Source organism: Gobius niger (assembly GCF_951799975.1).
Source record: "Gobius niger genome assembly, chromosome: 13".
Lineage (NCBI taxonomy): Eukaryota > Metazoa > Chordata > Actinopteri > Gobiiformes > Gobiidae > Gobius > Gobius niger.
Genome location: NC_136864.1, coordinates 27,581,685 through 27,594,406, shown reverse-complemented (window position 1 = coordinate 27,594,406; position 12,722 = coordinate 27,581,685). Strand labels below are relative to the sequence as shown.

General features: G+C 40.2%; 1 protein-coding gene and 1 long non-coding RNA gene across 2 annotated transcripts in view; one reads left to right on the top strand and one right to left on the bottom strand.

Moving 5' to 3' along the window:
• The window catches only part of LOC306973283, a 245,424-nt gene that overhangs the window by 98,745 nt on the left and 133,957 nt on the right, over positions 1–12,722 (top strand). The window lies entirely within an intron of this gene.
• wls (Wnt ligand secretion mediator) overlaps positions 1–12,722 on the bottom strand; it is a 55,992-nt gene that overhangs the window by 22,980 nt on the left and 20,290 nt on the right. Inside the window, exons 4-5 of the mRNA XM_079570147.1 lie at positions 11,299–11,460; positions 11,087–11,223 (exon numbers count right to left, since the gene is read on the bottom strand). Of these exons, the coding sequence (XP_079426273.1) occupies positions 11,087–11,223; positions 11,299–11,460 (299 nt within the window). The remainder of the gene's footprint in view (positions 1–11,086; positions 11,224–11,298; positions 11,461–12,722) is intronic.

Below are 12,722 nucleotides of genomic sequence, written 5' to 3'. Positions count from 1 at the left end.
AAATAAAAACAACCATAGGTTTCTCTTCAGTACTGTGGCCCGGCTAACAAACAGTCACAGCGCAGTAGAACCTTCAATCCCTAATACCCTTAGCTGCGATGACTTCCTTAAATTCTTTAATGATAAAATCAAAACCATTAGAGATAAAATAAACGATAAGCTTCCCTTACCTTATCCTGATATAAACCTAGTTGAGTCATTGACTCCATCTGAAGTCTTAGACAGGTTTATAACTATAGATGAGGCTGAGGTATCATCAATCATTATGTCCTCAAAACCTTCAACTTGTCTTCTAGATCCAATTCCAATTAAACTCCTTAAAGAAATTACTCCTGAAATCTCAGATACCATATTGAAAATAATTAACTCGTCTTTAGAAAACGGTTATGTGCCAAAGTCCTTTAAATACGCTGTTATCAAACCACTTTTGAAAAAACCTAGTCTTGATCCTGACATTTTAGCCAACTATAGGCCCATATCTAATCTCCCTTTCATCTCAAAAGTCCTTGAAAAAGTAGTGGCTAAGCAGCTTTGCAGTCACCTACGGGACAATAACTTATTTGAAAAATTTCAGTCAGGGTACAGAAGTTATCATAGCACAGAGACCGCCTTAGTCAAAGTTACCAACGACCTGTTATTAGCAGCTGACGCCGGACTAGCTTCAATCCTAGTTTTGTTAGACCTTAGCGCAGCCTTTGACACAATCGATCACAATATTCTCCTGCAGAGGTTAGGATGCGACGTAGGCATCAGGGGAACAGCCCTCTCCTGGTTTAAATCTTATTTATCTGACAGGCAACAGTTCGTTAATGTAAACCAAAAGTCTTCACCGTGTTCCAAAGTGTGCTATGGGGTGCCACAAGGTTCAGTGCTCGGGCCAATTTTATTCATACTATACATTCTTCCATTAGGGAACATAATCCGAAATTACAATATAAATTTTCACTGTTATGCGGACGACACACAGCTGTATTTATCAATAAAACCAGGTCAGACAGATAAATTAGAAACACTTAGCTCCTGCGTAAAAGCCATAAAGACATGGATGACAGCAAATTACCTCCTTCTTAACCCGGACAAAACCGAGGTTATTATATTAGGCCCTCAAAAACTGAGAGAGTCTTTATCTCAACAGATCATCTCCCTGGATAATATTAGCATATCAACGAGCACAACAGTAAAAAACCTCGGAGTTCTGTTTGACCAAGACCTCTCTTTTAAAACACATATAAACCAGGCTTGTAAAATAGCGTTCTTTCACCTGCGCAACATTACTAAAATACGAAATATCCTAACTAAGAGCGATGCAGAAAAACTTATTCACGCATTTGTCTCTTCAAGGCTGGATTACTGCAACAGCCTGCTGGCAGCGTGCCCTAAAAGCTCCCTGAAAAGTCTTCAATTAGTTCAAAACGCAGCTGCTAGATTGTTAACCCGGACAAAGAGAAGAGAACACATTACACCTGTGCTAAAGTCTCTCCATTGGCTTCCTGTTGAGTTTAGAATAAAATTTAAAATCCTGCTCCTCACATTTAAATCCATAAAGGGTTTAGCTCCGCTTTATCTCCAAGACGCTGTCATTCCATATCAGCCAACCAGAGCTCTCCGCTCTCAAAACTCAGGGTTACTAGTAATTCCTCGAGTCTCCAAAATTACTGTAGGAGGCAGAGCCTTTAGCTACCAAGCTCCGGTTTTGTGGAATAAACTCCCAGCCCACGTTAAAGAAGCAGACACAGTCCCTATATTTAAGACTAGGCTCAAAACGTACCTCTTCGAATTAGCTTATAATCAGGTCAGTTAGGTAAAGCACTAACCCACAGCCCGAAGTAAAGCTGCCTCAGGAGAAACACTGCTGTGGGAAGTACGGTCCACTGAGCGCTATCCTCTTCCTCTTACTGCAGACTTTGTTTTATCATGATACAATACTTAATTTATCTGTAGTCTGTTCATCACTATTCACATGGTGTCTCCTGTCCCACTCCCCCTCGGGAGTGCCTGTCTAGATCGAATGGAGGAACCTGGGTGAACGGAGGAACTGGCATTCTGGAATCCGAGGACTGGACAGTCTGTGATCTTGGCCCGTCTGCTGAGGGATCCTTCGGCCCTGGGTCTCTATAGCCTGTCCGTCCATGGGAGTGGATCTCTCCTTCTGTGGTTCTCCCCAAGGTTTCTCTTTTGTCCTGCCGGGTTTTTGAGTTTTTCCTTGCCGTACTGGAGAGTCTAAGGACGGGGGACGCCCACGCCGCTCATCGCTACCTTTGGACATTATATTTGCCTGGATTCACCTGAACTTTTAATTGTCATATTTATTGCTGTGTTTTATTGCCTTGATGTTTGTTGCAGCCCTTTGAGGCGACTTCTGTTGTGATATTGGGCTATACAAAACCATTAAACTTGAAACTTGAAACTTACATTGATTGTACTATGAGAAATGAAAAGTTGATCATTTTGAGTTGGGGGTAGGCGCTCATAAGCTTTTGCTTCAGCCTACTCCTTTTGAGCAAAATGTATGATCAAATAAATAAATAAATAAATAAATTAAAGTAAATTTTAAAAAAAATTAAAAAAAAATTAAAAATAATAAAAAAATAAAAAATAAATTGAAAATAAATTAAAAAGTAATTAAAATAAAATAAATAAATAAATTGTCCAATGATGAAAACATCTGCCATAAAATAAATACTTGTATTTCAATTTTGTCTATTGGGTAAAATTCTATGCGGTGTGACTTTAAATTTTAAAACTTCAGTTTACACTTCCCATTCCTTTATGGATATGTAATTTGTAAAAAAATAAAATAATAATAAAATCAAAAAATTAAAAAAGTGTGATTATTTTTTTGTTTTTTGTGTATTGTACACGGTCAGATTCATGTCATTCATTAATAATTCATTAGTATTTAAATAGTCATGGGGGCCCACCATAAATCTGCTTCCATCGTTGGACTGTTCTAAAGTGTTAAATTGAGATTTTACTTCTTAACCCCCACCTGAACCGAGCACATTTACTCCAGTTTGGCTTTACCCAAATCTAAAAGCTTCTTGAAAAAAAAGTGTCAAAATAGCAACAAAAATGAGATGAAAACAAGGATGAAAAAGCAACGACCGAACGTTTGCTCCTCAATGCTTCAATAACTAACTATCTCTAGAAGCCCTGAATGTGATTACTTTCAAAATAAATGGTCTGCGATACTCCCCCCCCTCCCCTCCCCCCAAACTTTGCCCCCGGGCCCCCACAAATCTAGCGGCAGCCCTGCCACTCACATCAAAGCGCAGACAAATGACAGCAGAAAACCCGGCGACCTCATCGGCAGCGAGTTCGTACACGACATTAGCACTTGGAGCACGACGCTGTGAAAACATCTGCGTGCTAATATTTCCCCCGCTAACACAAACAGTGTCATGAGCCGACGCTTTGGCCCGGCCGGGGTTAGCGCGGCGGTCGCTTTAGGGCTGGTATGCGCGGAATGCGTCCCGACCACCGGCGCGCAGGGAGACGGGAACGCCACCGGGAAGTGTTTGAACAAGACAAAGGGGATTTCAAAGGGTTTTTGTGAAAAGGCGTGGGAGGGAAAACGCGCAGGTTTTTCTCGTGAAACTCGGGGGAATTATCTGTTCCGTAATTATCTGTTCACGATTGGGCTAAAACGTGCGGCGACAAATCCTGCAACCTGGAAAACTCTGAAGCGCCACTCACTGTCATAAAATAAGTTTCGCAAAAGGTTGAGGTTGGGTCTATATTTGCTTTGACAATGAAACTAAGAGGTTAAGGGAGAAAACCAAAGATAAAAAAATCTCAATATTTAAAAAAAAGGTCCTATACCTGCTACGCCCTGACAATTAATGAACTGGAAAAAACTACTCTCGACCAGCCGCCTAAACCAAATGCATTCTGCCCTCTTTGGCTATAGGCCTGTGTAACACCTCATTTGAAAGCTAAGACCCAACAAAACTGATCTTTTTCCTCGCGTTGTTGCTGTGTTGTGTCACCTTTTGTATGTTTTTTCTTTCTTTTTTTCCATTTTTGTTAAATTTTTGTTGAATTTTTGTTGAATTTTTGTCCCATTTTTTTTTTATTTTTGTCACATTTTTGTTGAATTTTTGTCACTTTTTTTTTGTCACATTTTTGTTGAATTTTTGTTGAATTTTTGTCCCATTTTTGTTGATTTTTTGTCCCATTTTTTTTTTAATTTTTGTCACATTTTTGTTGAATTTTTGTCACATTTTTGTTGATTTTTTTATTGATTTTTTGTCACATTTTTTTTTATTTTTTGTCACATTTTTGTTGAATTTTTGTCACATTTTTGTTGATTTTTTTGTTGATTTTTTGTCACATTTTTTTTTTATTTTTGTCACATTTTTGTTGAATTTTTGTCACATTTTTGTTGATTTTTTGTCCCATTTTTAAAAAAAAAATTTGTCACATTTTTGTTGAATTTTTGTTGAATTTTTGTCACATTTTTGTTGATTTTTTTGTTGATTTTTTGTCACATTTTTGTTGAATTTTTGTCACATTTTTGTTGAATTTTTGTCACATTTTTGTTGATTTTTTTATTGATTTTTTGTCACATTTTTTTTTATTTTTTGTCACATTTTTGTTGAATTTTCGTCACATTTTTGTTGATTTTTTTGTTGATTTTTTGTCACATTTTTTTTTTATTTTTGTCACATTTTTGTTGAATTTTTGTCACATTTTTGTTGATTTTTTGTCCCATTTTTAAAAAAAAAATTTGTCACATTTTTGTTGAATTTTTGTTGAATTTTTGTCACATTTTTGTTGATTTTTTTGTTGATTTTTTGTCACATTTTTGTTGAATTTTTGTCACATTTTTGTTGAATTTTTGTCACATTTTTGTTGCGTTTACATCCTCGTTTTCTTCGCATTTTTTGTGGCTATTTTGGTGCTTTTGTCCCAAGAAGCTTTTTGATTAGGGTAAAGCCAAACTGGAGAAAATGGGATCCGTTCAGGTGGGAGTTTCCAACGCCCCAATTCTTTACATGACGAGTTTATTCACACGTTTCACGACTTTCAGGGTCACTTTTCAGGGTCACTGTTTCAGTAATGCCAACAAAAACTAGCCTGCAAGCTCTTTTTTTCACAAACCATTGCACAGAACTGATTTGATTTCACTATGGCAAAAAAAAACAGGGCCACATTTGCGTGTAGTAGCAAACATTTTCCATAAACATTAGCTAAAAATTGTATAAAAAGAAGTGGAATGAAAAGCCATGGAACAACTCCGAAAGCTGCTGAGTCACTACTGGTTAATAATTCTAGTTCATGTAACTCACTGTACTGTCTAAATGTTTAAATGTGAATAACTTCAGTATTTTCCCCTTTAAAATCTCCATTGTATTATTGCTGCAAATCCCATGATGCTTAGCGATATGACATCACGATCCTGAACTCTATTATATAAACCTGAGGTGGTGGACAGGTAAGATTTCCATGATGGAACTACGGTAACTATCAAAATGCTATCAGACACAGCGCCCCCTAAAGGAACATGACCACACCAATAACAGACACACATCGCTCTCATTACTTAGACTTAGGACAATCCTCGTAAAACCAAAGAGTCACAATGTTCAGTGTCTTCTCTGCCAGCACATGTAAACTAATGGTGCGTTTTAGCTGGTTGTAACTCGTATCTTTCCCACTCGAAAATTACGACCATAGCACGTTCCAGGTGAATAAACTCGTCTGTTACAAAACAGCTAATGCTAAAATAGTTAGCCCATACAATGCTAACGTTATTTGAACGTTTCTCCAAACCAGATAGAATTGAAAACATGCAACATAACACTATGTTGAAAGCTGTTTCCAAATGTAACGTTCACATCACTGATGCAGTGGTTTGTCAGTTTCGTCATGAGCTACACTCAGGGCTGGACTGGCCATCGGGAGATTCGGGAGTTTTCCCGGTGGGCCGACGTACTTTTGGGCCGATTGGGCCAGTCAGATCGAGATAAGGCCCGTTATACCTTTCACCGGCCCACAATTAGCGGGAAAAGCCATTCGATTATCTATCTTTATGTAGATGCAGTTACACAATTCCTCCACCAGAGGGATGTGACGTCTTTTATACCCCTCTGGTGGCGCTTTCTTGAGTCATGGTTCACAGATAATCTCGTATAATGAGTGATGGGCCTCTGGGACATAACACTCATGCCCCTCACATTGTGAATATAAGAGAAAATAGTTTATTGTAACTCCCTCCAGGACCCACAGAACCTTAGACCTCTATTTTTTATACATTTTAGACAAATGTTTGCAAAGAAGTGCATGCTGGGAGTTGTCAGGTGACTCCCTCTTGCCCCTCGTCTTCAGTGCGCGAAGTTTGAAAATCTTCTAGTTTCCATTGAAATGATTTACAATGTTTGGCCTTTTTGGGACTTCTATCCTCACTGCACACCTCTCTGACTCCGTGGTGAGTTTTATCATTTCATCTTCATCTACAGTGGGATCATTTGGTTGGTTTTGAGAAGTTTATTTGTGTTGCAGTCGCGAGTGGAACTTCATTTACAGAACGCACATTTTAAGATTGTTAAGTAATTTTACAAAAGTTCCTTCAAGTTATAAATGACACGATTAAAGTGTTGAGTGCTATGAGGGGTTAGCTTGAATTTGGCAGAAACAACAGCAGCTGTTGTCCTCGATTCGTAGCTTATACTGTTTTAGTTCAAGCCAAGGGCTTATTGCTTTGCTCATCACCTCGACTATTGCATTGAATATGACAGGTTTTTTTTTTTTTTTAAGAGGGCCAGTTTTGACCCAAAAGTCCCGGGCCGTTTTTTTCTGGCTACACTCCTCCACTGGGGGCCGCCATTACTGTCTTCATCTTGTATCTGAACTGGTAGCAATCTGTAGGAACTTGTAATTAGCACTTCGAAGACATTTATCCAAGTGGGAGGTGGGAAATTTGCCCAGCAGTAACCTGGAACTCACCACTAGGTCCTATAGTTTTCACATAAAGGTGTCCAAAAGTGGTGCTAATCAAAAACATTTCAGTAATGTTGGTCAGGTTTATGAATCCAGTCACTTCCAAATAAAACATTTCAACATTTGCAGGTTTCTTTCCAAAGTGGTTTCTCTTCCATAGAGTTGTACTGGTCCCTGCCCTCTATCTGAGATTATGACGTGAACGCAACTTCAGTTCCATGAGGCCCTGGAAGCAGAGTGTTGACATCATCGTTTAACAAGAGGATTGAATCCAGTGCACAATGTGAGCACGGGGGGGGCATCAGTCTAAAATTAGCCGTGGTCTGGTTGCGATGACACCTCTGTGGACACGACAGGAGCGCGGCAGAGCTTTTACAGCATGAAATAATCATGGCCTCTCCACAAACGGGGACAAGTGGCACTTCCAGAGCGGCTCACGAGGGACCAGGAGCTGTGAGCTGGAGCTAAAGGGTCGACGTGGCGGCCGTCTGTGCGGCTCTCATGTCTGTGTGAGCGGATTGTTAACCATGTTTCACGCATGGCCAGGCTCTTCTGCGATAGAGAAACCGCTGCCCCGTCCTGATCTGTGCTCGGAGCGCGATGGGGGGCTAGACAAACAATTAGTATGTCGGCTGTTGAACGACCGGGTTATTAAAAGGGACAGACTTTATTTCGATAATAACAAAGCCTGCGTTGAAAGGTTGCTTCAAAGAGCACGAGAAGACATTTTTACACATGGATCAACTACTTTTTATACAATCTTAGCTTAAACTGGTCATTCATTCATAGGGCTAGTACTGGCATCATTCATTCCGATATCAGTACTTAACAATACTTGGTTTTCGATACAGAGACCCTGAGATGCTCGATTATAGAAAAAATAATAGTCACGGCTATTTTAGTAATAATAGAAATCATGAATATTTTATGCCTTTAAAACAAAACAAAATCTTTATTTTATTATTGTTTTTTTTTAAACTATGCTAACTATCTTTGTACAATTACAGTATATTAAAGGGGGGGTGTTATGCAAAATCGACTTTTTCATGTTATTATGTCATTCCCTCATTAAAAACATGCCTGAAGTGTTGCCTTGGCACATTCACGTATTTTTGAGTAATCTGTAAACACTCTGATGGCGGCCATTTTAGGGACAGATTTGCCTGAGTCCTCCTAGGAACGCCCCCACCTCCTGGAGACGCCTCCGAGCTTTCGTCACCAGCCGAGTAACCAACCACTGCTCCTCAGCAGAACCCCCTCCCCACTGATGCCACAGACAGAGTGTGGAGGGGGCGTGTCTGAAAGGGTCAGAGGTTCTTAAAGAGACAGAGGCCTATTTCAAGACATTCACTACAGCCATTTTGAGAGAGCAATTTTATACAAGGCAGTTGTTCTAATTTACTGCATTTACAGACCAACAGAAGGATTGGTCATCACTGTAGTGTGATATAGACTGATGCTATGTGATTGTAAAAAGCATAATACCCCCTCTTTAAATATGCTCACATTCTAAACTAATCCTCTATTGAGAGATCCCCGTCTCACCGGCCCCCTGCTGGCCAGTCCTCACACCTGCCCAAGCAAACCGAGCGCTGACACCGTGGTGTTTGTTTACGTCGGACCAAAGCATGAGCCATTAGCACGTGAAATGCGAAGGGAAACAAAAACAATCACAGCGGCATAAAATCATACGAGTTTGCATAGAGCTCCATTTGTGAGATCTGTTCCTGTCAAGACTTCTCTACTCTTCTGCAACAACAAGCTGAAGATACATGAACGATAAGTTTTCTGATACCTGCACTAAAATATTTGTCGTCTAGGAAACAGAACAATAACGTGTGGAGGATCTGCACATTTACAATAATGGGTTGATCTCCAATGTCAAGAAAAGTGTGAAAAATGGGGAATAATTCGAGGGAAATAAGGGTAAATTGTGTAAAAGAAAATGGGGGAAATCGGATACAAGTTATTTTTCGGTACCTGTTTGATGCTGGTAGCACCGAAACCTTCCGATACCAAACTGGTGTTGTTTACCAGTAACCAGTCCTACTCATTCATTATGAGACAGTCAAGGAAACTAAATACTGTGTTTATATTCCCCTCTATATCTGGTCTCAGTATAACGTACACCTAAGTATCTCTACATGGACACTCGGCGTTACTCAATGCATGTTGATCTGATAAGTGGTTGTAAACCCTGATGGTCTCCTGATAAACCTCCCTCATCTCACTGCAGACGTTTGCTTGACCTACTTTACTTCATCCATATGTGCCTGAGCTGAAGCAGTGATGGTTTATCATCACGTAAAATCAACTTGAGTTTTTAGTCAAGTTGTGCTACATTAAACCAAAAAACATACAGTACCTGGAGAAGTGTTTTGTTTTCACATTTTTTAGTAATCCTGCATATTGAGTCCATCTTCACAACAACAACAAAAAGAAGGAAAAAAAGTCCACACTCCAATATACCCTCTTGCAGGTGCATTTTTAACCTCTGAAATACAAAGGGAATTTTCTAGACCAGAGGTTTCCAACATTTTGTTACCAGGCAAACTACTTTTACGCTATAAAAACGTTGGAGAGCTACCTATGTTTCAAAGCGTAAATTACCACTTTGGTGAAGTTCACCCCGGAGAATAAGTGGTAAAGATGATATTTCACTTTTGTTTTGGATACATACTGTATTTCCCTTTTAGAGCTGGGTGATCAAGCATTTGTAGAAATAAATAAGATTTACCTTAAAAGGACTTAGAGAGCTGGTTGGAGATCCCTGTTCTAGACGCACACATTAGTTCAGGTTATGCTACAGAAATATCAAGGTTAACGTGTCCAACAGTAGTTTAAAAGGGACTATACAGAGTTTAAAAATGTTAAAATTATGTATTCCCCTCCCCCTACATGTTCCAGCCATGTCCTAATGTGTAGAATGAGCTCAGACCTGTTCACCACAACTGCCTCTAAAATCCTGCACTGTCACTCAAAAAGTTGTTAATTCGGGTCAGAAGTGCCGTCATGCAGGAGCTTAATATAAAAGGTGCAGTTACGCCTAAAACCTGAGGTGGCAGTAGTGAGCACGGTGGCGCAGCGCTTAGCGGTCACGCCTCACAGCTAGAAGGTCCCGGGATCGATTCCCACCTGGACGGGGCCTTTCTGTGTGGAGTTTGCATGTTCGCCCAGTGTCTGCGTAGGTTTCCTTCAGGTACTCCGGTTTCCCCTACCACTAAAAACATGTACAATAGATTCCCCTCTGGGGCCAGGACTCCCCTGAAAAAGAGATTCTTAATCTCAGTGGGACTATCCTGGCTAAATAAAGGTCAATAAATAAAATAAATAAAATAAAATGGCCAACTTCATCTGGTCCCTTTAAAAGGCCTGAATTAAGCATTTGTTCAGTCTGTGTGGAGACCTTAAAATTATGTTTTGTAGTATTGAAAAGTTTGAAGTATTGTGGCCATACCGCCTATGCTGTGGTCATACGCCTTTGGCGCAGACTGGTTGCCTCGCTTCGGTCAGTCTACCACAGGGCAGCTGTGGCTACAATAGTAGCTTACCACCAGCGAGTATGGAGTGAATGAATAATGCCATGTAAAGCGTCTTTTAGTGTCCAGAAAAGCGCTATATAAAACCAATGCATTATTATTATCGTTATTATTAAAAGTAGGGCCTCAGGATTGTTATTTTGCAATGCATCATTTTAAATAATGGATACAGTAGTGACATTGAAACACAGAGGTCATGAGAAGATTAACAGGAGATCCCTCTTCAGGCAGGAGTGGGAATAACTAAATAAAAAGACTTTAGTTTGATCGAACAACACGGTTAGCAGCTTCACTGCAGCGTGAGGAACAGACTCAGAAATCATCCGATGCTGAAGGTTTGAAAATGTGGAGGACAGTTGTACCTATGACTCGAGCCAACCCAGGAAGTGCATATCGGAGCGCTACAGCAGCAGCAGAAGAAGAAACCAGGATCACTCAAAATGTAATGAAGAGAAACACTACTCCTGGTCAGTTTTTGACAAAGGAACAGCGTTTTGTGGCTAAAAAAATGTGCTACCAGCTACTAGCCACAAATACCTGTAATGGAGGTCATTTGAGCACTGAAATGCTTGGTGAAGTGTTGTGTAGTGCAGCAGAGCCCTTACTTCTCCAGCAGCACGGGCGGCCGGCTCATCAGGGTGATCCTCCTCCAGTACCAGATCATGATGATGAGGATGCTGGGCGTGAGGAAGGTCTTCATGGCGAACCACACTTTGGTGAAGCCTCCGTTCTGGTGGATGCCCTGCCAAAGGAACAGCCATGCACGTGTCACTGAAGACCCACTGCGGGAAACACGGCATGAGCGCGGAGAACTCACCACCAGGCGGATGTCCTTGATTTCTCCGATGCCCACGTTGACCTTCTTGCGCTCGTTGACGGGGAGCCGGACGTTGACCAGGTAGTACTTGTGAGCCACGCTGCCCAACTCCATGAAGGGCAGGAGGTCACACTCGTAGTACCGGCCCTCGTTTTCGAACGTCTAGGGGACAAACCAGAGAGTGGGTGGACACAGAAGCAGAGTTAGGGGGCGCTGAGGGACAAAATGTACCCCCAAAATACTGTTTCTGTGCATAAATCCTATTTATTAACCTCTTAACTCCCGCCTGAACCGAGAGCATTTTCTCCAGTTCAGCTTTACCCAAATCCTGTAGGCCAGTGTGACGCCTCATTTCAAAGACCTACAAAACTAAATGGATCTTTTTCCTCACATCAGAGTTTTTTTCATCACTTTTTTTGTTGGGCAGTCGTCTCATTTTTGTCAAATTTTCGTGACTTTTTTGTCACTTTTTCATCAAACTATTCAAATTTTTTGTCAAATTCTTATCACTTTCTCGTCCTTTTTTTCTCAATTTTTTGTCAAATTTGTCTCAATTTTTCGTCAAATTTTTCACACTTTTTTGTCAAATTTTTGTCCATTTTTGTCATTTTTTGTAAATTTTTTGTCACTTTTTCGTCAAATTATTCGCATTTTTGTTGTTGAATTCTTATAACTTTTTCGTCCAGTTTTTCTAAATGTTTTGTCAGATTTTTCTCACTTTTTTGTCAATTTTTTGTCATTTTTTGTCAATTATTTGTCACTTTTTCGTCAATGTTTCCTCACTTTTTTCACATTTTCATCCTTGTTTTCGTCTCAGTTTTGTCGCTATTTTCACACCTTTTTTCCAGAAGCTTTTGGACTGGGGGTAAAGCGGGAGATAATGTGCTCTGTTCAAGTGGGAGTTAAGGGGTTGATATTGCCTGCAGTTCACAAACTGTCCACCAGGGGGTGCTGCAGCGCCCTCAGCACCCTGGGTTCCCACGGCCTTGCACAGGAGTAACAACAGATAGAGCTGGGCTACAGAATTAAGTTTTCCATTACAGTACAATGCAGGTGAATAAGTGAGACCCGTCGATAGGTATGATGTGAATTTTTACAATTTGATGAAATGCGTGACTTTATATGCAACAACAAATAAAAAATCAGCCAGTACGACAATGGGTGATTCCCTGTTTTGGAGGACAACAACCAAACAGAAAATGATTAGGGATTGATATTTGGCTCGCTGACGTTTATTTGAAAAGTAAGGATTTTGAAATGTGATGCAAAGTTAGAGTTTAGGACATTTATCTGACACAAATGAAGGCACAGACCAAGATTGCGGCAGAGTGCGAGACTAAACACCTTCCGTTTCCAAGATAATTTTTGCAGAGGGTGATGTCAGGATCCAAACAGACAGGAGAGCAAATATCCTTTTCTTTCCT